The 16,126-nt window shown below is 43.6% G+C and overlaps 4 protein-coding genes across 4 annotated transcripts; 3 read left to right on the top strand and 1 right to left on the bottom strand.

Annotated features, from left to right (window-relative positions):
• Positions 1–4,715: 4,715 nt before the first annotated feature.
• On the top strand, positions 4,716–5,386 carry LOC111838737 (histone H1-like). The gene has a single exon (XM_023802004.2). It carries the CDS (start codon positions 4,760–4,762, stop codon positions 5,384–5,386), a length of 627 nt encoding a protein of 208 aa, XP_023657772.1. The 5' UTR covers positions 4,716–4,759.
• A 786-nt stretch (positions 5,387–6,172) lies between these two features.
• On the top strand, positions 6,173–6,579 carry LOC140588295 (histone H2A-like). Its single transcript, XM_072710230.1, has one exon. The coding sequence runs from the start codon at positions 6,174–6,176 to the stop codon at positions 6,558–6,560; it is 387 nt and encodes a 128-aa protein (XP_072566331.1). The 5' UTR covers position 6,173; the 3' UTR covers positions 6,561–6,579.
• A 145-nt stretch (positions 6,580–6,724) lies between these two features.
• Positions 6,725–8,725, top strand: LOC111838738 (histone H3). Its single transcript, XM_023802005.2, has one exon. The coding sequence runs from the start codon at positions 7,320–7,322 to the stop codon at positions 7,728–7,730; it is 411 nt and encodes a 136-aa protein (XP_023657773.1). The 5' UTR covers positions 6,725–7,319; the 3' UTR covers positions 7,731–8,725.
• Positions 8,726–8,872: 147 nt separating this feature from the next.
• LOC111838732 (guanylyl cyclase inhibitory protein) lies at positions 8,873–15,433 on the bottom strand. The gene is made up of 6 exons (XM_072710351.1): positions 15,425–15,433; positions 11,004–11,068; positions 10,060–10,192; positions 9,741–9,890; positions 9,501–9,606; positions 8,873–9,149 (listed from the first exon to the last, which is right to left on the bottom strand). The coding sequence occupies exons 1-6, from the start codon at positions 15,431–15,433 to the stop codon at positions 9,025–9,027; spliced, it is 588 nt and encodes a 195-aa protein (XP_072566452.1). The 3' UTR covers positions 8,873–9,024.
• Between the last annotated feature and the right edge of the window lie 693 nt (positions 15,434–16,126).

Here is a 16,126-nt window from a genome sequence, read left to right as displayed (position 1 = left end):
TGTGAAATGGTCATTTAAAGCGAAAGTCTTGTTTGATAGGGTTTGAGCAAATTTGACTGGTGTGGACTCTGGTATTTTATGTGCTGTTTGCTCCGTCAGCATTTTAGCACAGAATTTTGTCCACCACTCGAAACAGAAGGTAGTTTGGGAAGTCTAGACTATTACTCATGAGAACAAGGATGGAATAATGTAGTGGGACTAACCTGTCAATAGTACGTAGTCACGCATGTGGACAATTAGAAGTGGAGTGCAGTACCAACACTTAAAAAACCGTATGGTATACAAGTGTTATTTATTTGACCTCTATCACTAGGTTGCAGCCAATTTAGCAGAACTTTCATTGTGTATTCTACCTCCACATTATCGCGATAGGATGGTTGCATGATGAATTTGTCCTGGGATTACATGGAGGGGAAATTTACTACTAGTGTCTGAACCTAAGTGCCCTCATAGCGACGGGCCAATAATTGAGAATAAATTACGCCAATAATTACAGGAATGACAGGCCAGAATTTAGCTTCATTCACTTGATCTGGTATTTAAAATGTAGCATTATAATAAACAGCATAAGACAGCCTAACAACCTACATGTGCACGCGGTAACATTAATAATTTCATATACTTCATAAATAGAACGATTACAGCTTGAAAATGTATTATATTGTGCTTAATTAGCACTACATTTGAAATAAATAAGCGATTACACGGATAAATACCCCGTTGTGGCAGAGTGTGCACGTGACGTCAGAGGCAGAGCGTGCAAGAGGCAGAGTGCACGTGCTGCAGCCAGGCCCTCTTGGCTTCAGTTGGTGAAAAGTTAACGAGAGAAAAATATACCAATTTTGTGGAAGAAAGACAGTCTAAACAAGATATCAGAGCGAGTTCTATCTTCGTAAAAACTGTAAAATGTAGCTGCAAAGCATTGCATAAATAACGTATCGGTTTTCAAAATTGTCTATTACTTCTTAATGCTGGAAAACTAGTCTAATACTTGGCGGACATAAGATAAAATGTATCTGCGCCCCCCTAACAGAACAGCTGACCCAAGTCTGCCCCCGCAGCTGAAATTATCTAGAACAGCAACTGTTTTATTCACCAGGGATCCGAAGTGTCTGAAGAATCTGTTACAGTTAGATACCGAGGTGAAATCAGTATTAGGTTGGATATTCGACGGATATTCAGATCCACACTCTCCAGACTTAGCGGCGGTGCTTCACTCAGGCAAGGCGGCATAAGACGGTCGAAAGACTGCCAGATCAATTCCACAGCCTCGGAGACGCTCGCTCGCCGCTGATGTAGGGACCGTCAACGAATTACTGTCAGAATAATAAAATACTGATTGCTTGCAATAACTTCAATGCAATGGGATCCAGTAACTCCAAAATGGGTGTATATTCTACTACTACCTGAGCACTATAGGACACAGCAACTTTCATTCGATTGTAACCCTTTATGTACTTTATATAATGTTTTTCTCTAAAATTAGCCCTTTTTTGTCAATAGCTCCTAGGCTGTGGGAGCCTGCGACCCAAAACCCGGTGCCAATTGTAGTACTACCTGAGGCCTATAGGACACGGCAACTTTCATTCGATTTTAACCCTTTGTGTACTTTATATGATTTTTATTCTCTAAAATTAGCCTTTTTTTTCAATAGCTCCTGGGCCGTAGGAGCCTGCAACCCAAAACCTAGTACTAATTGTAGTACTACCTGAGGCCTATAGGACACGGCAACTTTCATTCGATTTTAACCCTTTGTGTACTTTATATGATTTTTATTCTCTAAAATTAGCCTTTTTTTCAATAGCTCCTGGGCCGTAGGAGCCTGCAACCCAAAACCTAGTACTAATTGTAGTACTACCTCAGCCCTATAAGGCACAGCAACGTTTGTTTGTATCCTCTCAAGCACTGTATATGTATTCTTATTGTGAAATTGTGTCACCCTAATGACGTTCAAGGTTAATAAAACCCACTATATAGCACCACTAAGAAATTTTCAGAAAGTTACTGTCACATCCCACACCTCCCTTAGTGACTGCACCTGTCCCGCTGCCTTTAATGCCCGGATCGCCCCCACATTCTGTGTCAGGTATTGTTGTTTTCATGTGACCTACAGAGCTTTTATTCTGTGTTCTCAGCATCTCCTGTGCCTTACCTTCCTTTATAGCTCCTGTCCTTCCAAGTCCCCGCTTCCCTCGGACCTTGCTCATCAACACATTCTCACACCCGACGCGTGAAAAACCGACGCATGGGCAGAGCCCTTTAGTGTTGTTAAGTGAACCACAAGGAAGCATAAGGTCTCCTTCAGTCTCTAATTCAGACGCATGCGGTTTTTGGACATTGAGTTGCAATGCATCACGGGACAAATATTTGGGGTCGGGACTTAATTCTTATATATTTGTACCTCTATACACATCAGGATGATAAGGAGCATCTCCAACAACTTGCTTGGGTCTGAAGTAGGCAATTTTTGGGGCCTACGGTCCTGATTTCTGATTTTTTTTGTCCCAGGACTAGTTGTGAGCAAAAACTTCAAACACCGCATGCGTCTCAATTATTGAATAAAAAAGATCATATCAAGTACACAATGGGTCAAAATTGAATGAAAGTCAGGTAGTACTACAATTGGCACCAAGTTTTGGGTCGCAGGCTCCCATGGCCTAGGAGCTATTGGGGAAAAAAAGGGCCTAATTTTAGAGAAAAAAATCATATCAAGTACACAAAGGGTTAAAATCGAATGAAAGTTGCTGTGTCCTATAGTGCTCAGGTAGTAGTATAATTTGCACCCATTTGGGGGTCATAAGCTCCTATTGCCTAGAAGCTATTGAAATAAATCTATTTACCCATTTTTTTTCTTTTAAAATGATAAAAATACAATAAAGTGTTAAAAATTGGTAGAATTCACTGTGTCCTGTGTATGTCAGGTAGTTGTAGAATATGCACCCGTTTTGGAGTTACTGGATTCCATTGCATTGAAGTTATTGCAAGCAATCAGTATTTTATTATTCTGACAGTAATTCGTTGACGGTCCCTAAATCAGCGGCGAGCGAGCGTCTCCGCGGCTGTGGAATTGATCTGGTCGTCTTTAGACCGCCTTATGCCTCCTAGCGTGAGTGAAGCACCGCCGCTAAGTCTGGAAAGTGTGGATCTGAATATCCGTCGAATATCCAACCTAAAACTGATTTCACCTCAGTTGAATACGTCACAATGAGCACACTTACTGTATAATAAACAACACACAGAAGTTAACTTAAAGTACTGTACAAGGTATAGCATACAGGAGACGGACTGTATAATATACACAATGCATGCACTGAACAACTGTGGTTTAGTTGTTGCATATCGAAATTGATTAGTAAGGGATATTGGGGAAAATAGCTAAGTAGCAAGTAGAGTTCACTTTTACGGACCTGTAGCGTTTACCAGAAATGAGTGTTTGGAACAGAATGAAAAGGACTTGCAATGATCTAGTCCAACCTCTCTCTGCAAATTTGTTTTGGGATTACATCTGCGTTTAATTCGCTAGATGAAATGGTCCAATAATAATAGTAGCCTGATAGTGGTAATCTGATTAAAAACGTGTTAAATCAGGTTACCTGAAGTATCTCGAGCTCTCTCCTTGACATAAAGGGAAAATATCCATTAATTAATATCCATGTAATTATTTGCAAATGACATTATGAAAATGACAGAATTAAGATAAACACTGAGATGTATTTCTCATCAGGGGCATTTAGATTGTATGTTTATTTTGTAGAAATGTACGTACATCATTGAAAAAATCATTGATGTCCCTAAATTCCACGTCAGCTGAATAGGTTAGGAAGTGAAACTTGTGGCAAGATAAAGTTGTCATAAAGTAACTCTACCGTAACAAATTACACTAAGTTACAAGACATGTTAGTTCTACTGATTTTCTAATTCTATCCCGGTGCGTGAATACGGCATATGTTTTCGAGCGATTTAACCTTTTTCATTATTCCGTTTAAAGGTGCTCGAGTGTTGTCGAGTCATGGTCGAGTGTTCGGGTTAGTTGCTATAACGCGAGAGGGGTGTATATCGACCAGCTATAGCAAAATGTCCTATATGGAAATCAACATTCGCAGCAAACGTATACACGTTAAAGGGGTTCTTTTTCCTGCGTTATACCAAATGGCAGAGACAATGATTATTTTAAACTAAGGTGGTGAATCGAACACGCGACGTCCTTTTAGATATCGGTGCCCCGGTTCGAGGTGTGTTTTACTGCACTCACAAAAGTTGAAATTTACGATTTCAGCTTTAAAAGTTTGGGATCAGAACAGTATTTTCCGATACACGTGGCCTTTCTGACAATGTCCATCAAGCAGTCACCAGCTAACTATGCTGTTTTATTTTTTAAATATGCGTAATATGGAGAGAGAAGCCCCGTGAGCGGTCTGATCTAACCACCGAAGGGAGCACTTTTGGACGAATCAGAAGAAAACTAAGCGGTGCCTCTCGAAACATATTGCTTGGTTTTTAAGAGGAGGGCCCTGGGCTTCTACTTCGTGGGTTGTTTGCGTCGAAGGCAGCTCCACGGGCGATTATTTTGCAGATTTGTGCGAAGAGAAAACACAAGAGAAAGCGCCTCGGTGAGCTCTGCAAGCGCCGTGCTGCCCGAGTTGAGTCTACACGGTTCTCATCGCGCGTTTAAGGACAACCCACCATGACGCGTCTGCTTCACACACAGCGGAGTTTTCCGACTTAGAGACTGTTTGTAGAGAAGCGTTCGAGCGAGAAAATGTCTGAAGCAGCACCTGCTCCCGCCGCGGCCGCTCCGGCCAAGGCCCCCAAGAAGAAAGCCGCCGCCAAACCCAAGAAAGCGGGTCCCAGCGTCGGAGAGCTGATCGTGAAGGCCGTGTCCGCTTCCAAGGAGAAGAACGGACTCTCTCTGGCTGCCTTGAAGAAAGCTCTGGCGGCGGGCGGCTACGATGTGGAGAAGAACAACTCCCGCGTTAAGTTGGCACTGAAAGGCTTGGTGACCAAAGGCACCCTGCTTCAGACCAAGGGCACCGGCGCCTCTGGCTCCTTCAAGCTGAACAAGAAGCAGGTGGAGGTTACCAAGAAGAAGCCCGTCAAGAAAGCGCCTGTTAAAGCCAAGAAGCCGGCGGCCAAGAAACCTGCTGCGGCTAAGAAGCCCAAGAAGCCAGCGGCCAAGAAACCCGCGGCCGCCAAGAAGTCACCCAAGAAGGCGAAGAAGCCAGCTGCGCCCAAGAAGGCGACTAAGAGCCCCAAGAAGCCTAAAAAGCCAGCGGCGACAGCAGCTAAGAAGGCAACCAAGAGCCCGAAGAAAGCAAAGGCGACTAAGCCCAAAGTTGCCAAGCCTAAGCCCACCAAGGCCAAGAGAGCCGCTCCCAAGAAGAAGTGAGCGTGCAAAGTGAATTTCTCTCGACCACAAAGGCTCTTTTAAGAGCCACCCCACCAACATCATAAAGATTGCAAATTCCTCCACTTTATCTATAGTGAAACAACGGGTGTGTGCGTTCTAATGTGTACTTGATTCGTCTTTTTTTTTAATGTGTGTGTGGATAGCCAAGTCCATACTTGATTATCAGGGGAAATTTGTAGCCCGTGTGCGGACACATGTTGCACTGACTTGGGTGGTGTGTGGCGCCGTGGCTGTGATGGGCAGGATCCCGATTCGGGTCCCGTGGCTGACAGCGAACACTGTCTCTGACCCGGTTCTCTACTTTACAATTGTATGCCGCTTGGGCAGAAGCGTCTGCTAAATGTCATTAAACATTGCAGACGCTTGTAAAGACGTATATTGGAAGCAGTTGGAGACGTTTCTTTAAAGACGGGCTTCAGTTCCCCCCCCCCATGAAAAGGCACATTATTTTTCCTAATGACATGTCTGTCAAGTGTATTGAAATAAGCCCGTATAAGGGGAAATGTGTTTGGTCGAGCTCAGTTAAGGAAACGGCTGAGAGCTTGCTAGAAAATCACACAATGCCTTTTATATTTCCATCGTTATCACTTGCTAAACTAGCAGTTTCGTGACCTATTATTCGTCAACGTTGGGTCGGACTTGTTCTCTGCTTTGATTGGATAGCGTCGCCTCTCTGCACAAGCCAATGAATGCGCTCCGTGCTTCTACAAGAAGGTAGCCTAGGCGCTAGTAGCTCACTCGCGATTTTTCATACGACAAAGATACAATGAGTGGAAGAGGCAAAACCGGCGGAAAGGCTAGAGCTAAGGCAAAGACCCGTTCTTCTAGGGCCGGTCTTCAGTTTCCCGTTGGCCGTGTGCATAGGCTGCTACGCAAGGGTAACTATGCTGAGCGAGTCGGTGCTGGCGCTCCGGTTTACTTGGCTGCTGTGCTCGAGTATCTAACGGCTGAAATTTTGGAGCTGGCTGGTAACGCTGCTCGGGACAACAAGAAGACTCGCATCATCCCGCGACACCTGCAGCTGGCTGTGCGCAACGATGAAGAGTTGAACAAACTGCTGGGTGGCGTTACCATCGCCCAAGGTGGTGTCCTGCCTAACATCCAAGCTGTGCTTCTGCCCAAGAAGACCGAGAAACCAGCTAAGGGCAAATAAGTGTGTGACCCAGGCTGAAATCATCCCAAAGGCTCTTTTAAGAGCCACCTATATTATTATAAAAGGCACTGTACTCCAAACGGATATAAACGACCACCATTCTTAGTGAAGCATATCATTTTAGTTATTCATTAACAAGAAGTGGCCTTACGGGTGCATGTAAGGCACGTGGTAGGCGATACAAGGAAATATCAGTTTGGCTTATGAATACCGAAGAGTCTTCCTATATATTCCTATAATTATAGGCATGTAGTTATGCTTATACATTCGGTTTCTTTGAATTCCGTCTGTAATGTGTGTGTACATTTAGGTGACCATTTAATTCTACCAGCGGATAGCCAGTCACGGTACTAAAATATAAAATCCTCTATCGTTCACAAGCGAAAGCAGGGCAAGAAAGTATTTAAGCTATGGGGCAAATAGTATTTGAACTGCTGTGCCATTCATAGATTAGGGAAAATAGATAAATGGTTGATTTTATTTCCTATCAAAAGTACAAACATTAATTTGCTTAAGTAACATGGGTGGAATACAATGAGGAAACATGGAGAGCAAAAGATCCGCGCCTTAATTTGAATCGCATGCGCCGCCCAAACGATCCAATAAGGAGCAGTGATACGGTACCGTTATTTTGAACGCGCCAATGAGGGCTCGACAAGACTTTCGTCCAATCAGCGCCTTGCCTGTATGCTTTAAAAGTGGGCGCTGAAACGCAGTGGAGCATTACTCTCTTCGCTTAGTTGTAAGTGTTTTGTTAAAATGGCAAGAACCAAGCAGACTGCTCGTAAATCTACTGGTGGCAAAGCCCCCCGGAAGCAGTTGGCTACTAAGGCTGCACGTAAAAGTGCTCCGGCTACCGGTGGCGTGAAGAAGCCTCACCGCTACAGGCCAGGGACTGTGGCTCTGAGAGAAATCCGTCGTTATCAGAAGTCTACCGAGTTGCTGATCCGCAAGCTACCTTTCCAGCGGCTGGTGCGAGAAATCGCTCAGGACTTCAAAACGGATCTGCGCTTCCAGAGCTCTGCCGTTATGGCGCTGCAGGAAGCGAGCGAGGCGTATCTGGTTGGGTTGTTCGAGGACACCAATCTGTGCGCCATTCACGCCAAGAGGGTGACCATCATGCCCAAGGACATCCAGCTGGCGCGTCGCATCCGCGGAGAGCGCGCTTAAAGTTGAGCAGGCGGCTATCAAATTTCGGAAACCCAAAGGCTCTTTTAAGAGCCACTTCATAAGTCCTACAAAAGCAAAATCTCTATAGGTGGTGTTGCATCAGTCTAAACACGATTATTATTGTGGGTGGGGGGGGGTTGTCATAGTTTCCACAGTTGCGTGTTTCTTGCAGGCAGTATGGAAATAAGACGTAATAAATTTAATTCTGTTTAGTACGTAAGCTATAGCGTAAGTACTAATAGCTACACCTCTCGAAAATGTCAATTGTCTAATGTGCAAACCTACACGGTAGTGTACGTTGTACTAATGAGAACAGCCGCGGGTTCTCGTTCACGTGCAGTGTATTTAGCGCGGGCATTTTAGGAAATCGATTAAAAATGAACAGCTCAAGTACGACTCGCTTCCCGTTGTACCGCAGAGCCGATGAAAATAATCTTTTATGACTATTGCGCGTGCATGAGTGTGGCACTGAGTAACTTGCAGGCATTACAAGTTTTGTGCTTTTGCTATTGCTGTCTGCGTCTCTTATCGTGTTCTGCGAGGGAAACCCTGTGACTGATAGCTGGTAGTTCAATGGGTGGAGTACCGAGGGGACGACGGCAGGTCGGTATAGCGGTAACTTCCTCTGGTTTGGGGATACAGCTTGTTTCAGGCTGTATAGTGCAGTACTTCTGCTGATAATCTTACCATGATCTGTCACCCCTCCGCTGTCTTTTACAGTTACAAAACACCTAATTAAAAATAAAGCGACAACACTGCACTTTAGCATAGATCCAATATGTCAATTTAAAATCCATAAATATTCAGTATGCTAATTGTCCCAGTTTAAGTAGTTGTTGGATTTTACTTCAGTTTTTAATCTTGCTCTGTTGACGAGCTTTTGTGCATCTAACTACCGTCACCTGCCGGCAGAGAAGAATTTCACCAGCGCATTTCTACGGCTGTTTGACAAAATTTGTTATAGATTATTTAGTCACAATACATACTTATTCTACCTTTGAAGAAGCAGAACGCAACCACTGCATTGTTGCTAGTTTGGCGACGTTTCTAATGGAGAAGGAAACAGCTTGGGGGTCATATATTGTGATATAAGAACATATGATGATCGGCCCATCAAGCTCATTTGGTTTGGAAGGTGGAGGTAGTCTATCGGGTTTTTATTCAGTTTCCACGATCTGGATTGGTGGGAAGGGACTATATAGGATATTTCTTCCATGTGTAAAGTACAAATGTATTAAATATGCTTTGAGTCAATGTGCTGATTTTGGGTTAAATGAAGGAAGTTGGGGAAATGTCAGATGACAGCAGGGGACTTCTTGGGCTTCTCCACTTTGACCGTGTTGGGGTCACACTCCAGCATCTCACGGATCCACTTGTCGTCCATAGCGCCCTCGATGAACTCGTCCAGACTGATGACAGCTGCAAGGGGAGACGGTCATGCAATGCCTGTGCTCTCTATATTTGAGCACAGTCTCACCAGCGTACATTGTATGCATGGTTTAAAGGTGACACAAGCTGTACTAACCCTTTATCGCTATTTTAGGCTTAAAAATGATCATTTGCTGCAAGAATGTGACACAAGACAAAATTTAACAGTAGCAGTAAGACTACCGTAACCCACGTAAATCCTGTTAGTTTTTTTTGTCATTTGGTACAGATGTGGATTATGACTTTAACATAAGCAATAATATCAACAAGCTTTAGTTCCCCTAAAAAACATTGTATTAAAAATCATTTGGTAGCTGTTCCTCATTTGCCATGTGTCCTTACCATTATTGTCCTTGTCCAGCCTAACGAATATCCGGTTGGTGCACTCTTCTGCCGTTAGTGGGTTAGGCTTGGTTAAAGACGCAGCCACACTCATTTTGTAAACAGCCTGTTAAAAATGACAATGTCGTTATTGTGGTATCACAGGATTATGCAACATTTACATAGGAGAAGAATGTGGTGAGAGTGGCAGGGGAGCAGGGATATGTTGTATTCCTTCGAGGAGCAGGATGGGCGCCTCACCTGCATGATCTCCAGCATCTCCTCGCGTGTGATCGAGCCGTCCTTGTCCTTGTCGTACAGCATAAAGGACCAACGCAGCTTCTCCACCGGCGAGCCCTTCGTCAGCATACTGATGGCTGTCACGTACTCCCGGAAGTCCACTACTCCATCCTTTAGAGGCGTTCATGATGAACAGGAGTATTTACTCATTCAGACAACATAATATTTCGTCCAGGCTGATCCCCAACCTTATGCCCTATGCAGCCTGGGTAATCAAATAATGGTTGCATTGTTATGTAATTTTTCCTCTGAGCAGTACGGCGATAATTCAGTCGAACACCTCGTTGTTATCCAGGGTGCGGAAGATCTGCTCGGCGTATTCGGCGGACTCTGTGCCCACCGTCCCGTCACAGAAGTGTCGCCGGAACTCGTGGAGGGTGATCAGCCCGCTCGGGCATTCCTTTATGAACTTCCTGGGACACAAATGGCGTACGAGCAAAGGGTGCCTCACAGGCAGGAAAAGAACTGAGTGTTCATGCATTTTCAGATTAATGTACCAATCCAAGACACATAATAATGTTTTTCGTTTGCCCAACAACACTTTATTATTCACACATACCAGTAGTATGATTTATAAATCGCTCACTGTTCTCTCAGAACTAAAGGCAACAGCATACGTCCCTCAGCATTTCTGTAGTCATCTCAGTAAAAAGCAGGTTAATACAGCACTCAGACCACTTCTTGTTTTGAGTGTACAATGAACAAAACTAGATTTTACATTAGAACATTATATAAGTCAAATGGTGTTAGATGCAGCTAGAAACTGTTATCTCCACTAATATGTTCGCACCTCCAAAACAGTGAGGCATATTTAATTTTGTGATTATGTCTAAGAAGATCGACCGGAAGCTGAAATAAGATTAAATTGCAATAAACCGGAAATCCAGCAGGTGGAGCCATCTAAGCATTTACTTCAGGTAAAATAACTCAGACATAATAAAAAAGCTAGAGATTCAAGCCAATATGAGCCAAACCCACAGAGTCCAAATCCAGCCTTCTTTAGTGTGCGATGACTGTTTAGTCTCAGTGATTCTTTTTGACTCACCTGCAACCAGCATTTTAGCACACTCGTTATAAGTTGACACTAATAATTCAAGAATTCATAAAAAAATGTTCAAAAACAATGTTAACTTTACAGCTACTGGTGCCTAAGCATCTTATAGTGAAGAATACTTGTGAAATATTACCTAAACCATTCATATAGCTCCATGACATACGTTCCACCTTGATGGGAGGGTAAAGTCGCTGCCTGGCCCATCCCACTGCATCCGCACCTTCCCAGGTTCCCTCTGAGGAGACAGTGGTCATTATATAGCAGATATGAGCTTACCTTCTAATTCCTGCTTAGCACAGGAGGGGCTGGGGTTTAGGCAGCGTAATCTTGCCGGCCCTGGGGGAGCGCGGGTGACGCAGGTGGAATCGATCACAAGCGACTGTGCACGGTGAGCTTGAATAAAATCCACAGTGCTGTGTTGTTTGATATTTTGATGTAGAGATTAGATTTCAGTTTCACAATTTATGGACACCGGACACCCCCTAGAGAGCATATACACCTTAAACACATATAAAAAATGTAATATATAGACCTGGTAGGTACTTGGATGAGTGTCAAGATGTGTATTGGTAAAAATTTTTAACTGGACATCATGTTCTGTGAGATTGTAAATGGAGTAAAAAAAACGGCCTATATGGTTTTATTTAATGCGGACACCAGTTTGCACGAGGGCTTTAGCGTCCAACTACTCCAGAGCAGTGAAGGAGCTGCAGTGTCTGGCATGGGCTCCCCCGTAACCCCTGCTGACCGTGACACTGGGGTCAACTTCAGGTTCGGGTTCCAACTTTAGGTTCCACCGGGGTTAGCTTTGGGCTCCACCTCTTCTTTTTATCTAGTACTTCATTTGATGAAATGAGGTAATTTCAGAGATGTGGTAACATTTCTTATGGGCTTTAGAAAACAATATCGATAAAAATATTGGGCACAGGAGTACCTCCGAATCTGGACTTTTGGTGATTTGAACCAAAAGTCAGTCTTTCTGGATTATCGGGTGAATATGACAATTATAATCAAGGAGGACCTGTGACAAAGTTAAATACTCTTTAACTGGTTTAGGGGTGTGAGTACTTTCTGTGTCAGATTTTATTTGAGCTCGACTCTTCCCAACATCAATAAAAACAGCACAGAGTAATTTGTGGCTCAATCTCTCTTATTTTACAAATCTGAGTTGTGTATTTAACAGGGCTCATTTATTAACTGACTCTTCATTGCTTGTTCAAACTTAGGTCAGGAAGAACGATCTGGGTTTATGTTTTTAACCTTTTGGCCCCCATTGACCCATCAACATCACTTTCAGGTTTGTATACAGTGTAAAGACAAGCTGTCCTGAAAGTAGGGTGTTTTTGTCTCAGTCCTTGTGGTATCAGTGGTGTACCTTCTGGTGCCTGAATTGATATGAATGAACACCAAAGGAAAACATGGAGACTGTGTTGTGAAACCTGGAGGTGAACACTATCATGAGTTTGGAGGCTGGGGAAGCAATGTATGTATTGACAGGGAATTCAGTGATAAGGGTCGTTTCTTCCATTAGTTTGTTTGCATTAATCACCAGCCATGTGGATTTGTCCTGGCCTGATCAAAGGATTGTCTTAGCTGTTCCCAAAATCCTATTAAACTCCACTGTCACCCTGTGACCTCCTGGGGGAGCAGTGTGTGATCTCCTTTTCTTTTTTATCATTGCTTATCCTTCATGTTCAGCAGGTTTTCCAGGTTTTGACAACTGCATGCTTATTTTGAGTGTAAGTCCAGTATAAACCCGAGATCTGTGAAGTCACTAAATAAATGTATATGCATGTAAAACAGAAGCTGTTGTTAGCAGTTACATTTGTATGTGAGAAATTAGAATTATGATATTCGTGTAATGGACAGACGTTATAATATATAGAGATAAAGGTGTGGAATGGGAAAAGAAACCAGATCCGAATGCAGTACCAGTGCTGTGTTTTAAAGAGCTTAGAACAGAGGGGTGTGTCCAGTGTTAGTGTACCTCTTTGCTGTTACTTATTAAGCACAAAATAAAGAGTGAGGCTGTTGTGCTTTTGGCGTTCCCCCCGGCTGGGTCCTCGGGCCAAGTAATGATTAAATCAACTGCAAGATAGCAGCCCCTGATCTGGAAACCTGGTTTATTTATGTTCCTTTCAGAATCCCCCTTCATTCCTGCCGTCACATAACCCCAAATATGATTCTTTTTGAAGGATGTGGAAGAACGAATTTTCCGTTAATTCTGCCAGTTGATACTGGATGAGATTAAACTCTATTTGGAAGAACATGCTTGCCAAAATTTTTATGAAAGTGGCTGCTTTGATCACTCAGTATTTGAGCTATTATATCCATTGTAATTTACTTATTCAGCGTTGAACAAAGAAAGAATCACACTGAAATGATCAATTCGTGGAAATCTGTAATTCATAATTTTGCATAAGCCTAAATTATGTTCTCTAAGAGTGTTTAAATGTACAGACTGCAGTCTTCCTAACACGTGACACAAATGTATGTTGCCAATATTAATGAGAAAAATGGTAAGGGATCGTCACTGTGACATCATTTTTTGTCTTTCCAAAGACTATGGCAGAGCATGAGAAGCACGTATGTGCAGTTGTTACTGTATCACCCACTGAATACAGTGCTCCCTTATCGTCAAGCATTCTGTCACTGTTTCCTGGGTGCTTTCTGGGGCCTACAAGACCAGGAGATGGTGCTATGCACACACATTGACAGTCCACAAGTACTTCTGTTAACAAATTCAGTTCATTGCAAGAAACAATCACATTATTTTTCAAGGCATTGGGATAACAATGCTAGTAAGTTGCCATAAGGTAGGAATATCAGTTTTTCAGTGTAAAGACAAGCTAACCTTTCCCAGCTAGTCTATACCTAAATAATTTCCAATCAAATCAGCAAGACTACCCACAATCCCCGTCTTTTGTTACAGCACAGTATACAGTATTTAAGAGATACAACTTTCTCTGTAACACAACAAAAATGCAGTGTTGAGCAGTCAAAAAGAAAACATATACATATAAAATGTTTTAATAATAATAACCATACCTACTGTATCTCATGTAATGGACTTTTCAACTGTGTGAGAAATAGATGGTATGCTACATCACGTTTAATGCTAAATCGTGATTAATAAAACGTTTTGTTGCAACACATATCATTGTTATCATTACACAAACATACTTACCAGGCCCCAATGTGCGTCACACCTGTTTGCGTGCTTTGACATTGACAGAAATCTCCTTAGTACTGACTCAGTGGCTAATCGCACTGGAGCCACTGTGTTTGGCGATCCCGCTCAGTCCTGGTGCTGTGTACTATGGGGCAGTGTCCTACAGCCGAGGGCCAGGCTTCTGGACTGGCTCTACTGGCCAATTCTGACTGTCTGATGTCAATTCCTGTCCACTCCTTCATATTCTTGAGTCTCCTGGGACTGGAAACATCCTTTAATGTTCTTTTCCTCTCTTTCACAAAAGTTAAGAATTAAATGTTGGGACAGTGGCTGCTTTGTGTGGAATCTTTCTGTTCTCTCTGGAAGTTCCTGTCCTTCTTTTCCGAATCATGAAGGGACTCTGATCTTGGCTTAAACTCACAAACCCTTAACCCACCCGAATAAAGTGGACACTTTGTTAAAATACCCATTTAATTCATAATCATTGATTGTATAATTTTAACTTGTAGCATGGTGACAATATGGTTGCCTTACCTTTCTGGAGACCCGGCTTTGAGTCTCCATGTCCTGGTTTGCATGTTCTGCCTGTGTAATTCAGCGGTTTCCCCCTGACATGATTTGGAGTTGCCAAATTCTGTGTGAATGGTGTCACTGCCCTGCAGTGGGTTGCTGCTCCATCCTAAGCTATTCTCTGCGTTCTGTTAGGGTCCAGACCCCCACAACCCTGCACTGGTCAAGTGGCTATGGAGAATGCATCGCAGTGCATACTCACACACCATTCATACCTATGGGCAATTTGGAAACTCCAATTCACCTCATAATTTTTTTGGACCTTGGAGGGGGGGGGGGGGGGGACTGGACTGCGCAGAGGAAGCCCCATGAAAACATGGGGAGAGCATGCAAGCTCTACGTACATTGAGCTACGGCCGAGACTCAAACCTTGGCGCCAGAGGTGTGAAACACCAGTGCTAACCGCTGTGTCACTGTACCACCCCATACAAGGTAATACAATCGTTTCATTTATAGAAGCATATCTGGTATTTCCATTATTAGCTGGCACCCCCCCCTCTCCAAAATTGATCAATTTTAATTCCCCCTCCTTTCCCTTTTGGCTTCAAAAAAATAGCCCAAATGGCCCATTTAGAAGGCCCCCTACCCATGTCTGCCCATGTCAAACTAATGCACATGACACTGTATTGTACTCATTTCCATAACTTTTCTGAAGCCTAAATCTTTTTTTTTTTTTTTTGATAAGCTTTAATCCAAAGTTTTGTCTGTTACACGCCAGCATGTATGAACAGCTGTCAGATCCCTCCCTCCCCGTCTTCAGAAAGCTTTGTTTGTTCCTCTCTGCATTCCAGTACCACAACTGCAATTACAGCTCCCCCCGCCCGCTTTGTCCAGGACGGGAGACCTTACCCACGCCATCGTTAACATTTCTCCTGCAACAGCACGGGTCTCAGCATGAGAGCCTGGCACAGACCACCTCGCTGGGCCCCCCGGAATCATACCAGCCAAATTTCACCACCACCGTTACCAACAAATGATCCCTATGTTGATCTTTGGATGAGGTGGACCAGCACCCTGGATTCCCCGTGTGAGGTGACACCAGCCAGTATCACTGGCCTTAGGTACATGACAAACTGTATCCCCATAGATGAACGAAAATACAATCTCACAGATTTGTCTCCTGTACCTTCCTGTCGTCTCTGAATTCTATTTACATTTCTGCTTAAAATACCACCAGCATCCTTGAGACGAAAACCGGGGCATGCTTGCAGAACCAAAGTCGAAGTTCATGCCCTTCGCGTTCCTGTGGTAGTCTAGCTAAACGTTTTATGACTATTTGTTTGCGGGAAGACACTTCAATTCAAAAATGACTTCACAACAGTACCCTAGGCTGTATCTATAGTTTCCCACCAGATGTTTCCAAAGTGAGTTCTCCTCCTGGGACTGTGACTAAAGTCTCCATCCCAGCAGGGATTAGCAATGTTCATGGTACATTCCCACTGCCCCCAGCCGGGGGTATGTGAGAGGTGCTGGGGGTGCAAGTGGATGTCCCTGTCACTCCCAACCAGCTCCAGACAGTCTTTTTGGCTCGGAACCTTTTATGTGGAAGGA

This window comes from Paramormyrops kingsleyae, chromosome 3 (assembly GCF_048594095.1).
Source record: "Paramormyrops kingsleyae isolate MSU_618 chromosome 3, PKINGS_0.4, whole genome shotgun sequence".
Taxonomy (NCBI): Eukaryota; Metazoa; Chordata; class Actinopteri; order Osteoglossiformes; family Mormyridae; genus Paramormyrops; species Paramormyrops kingsleyae.
This window is presented reverse-complemented; position numbering and strand designations above follow the sequence as displayed.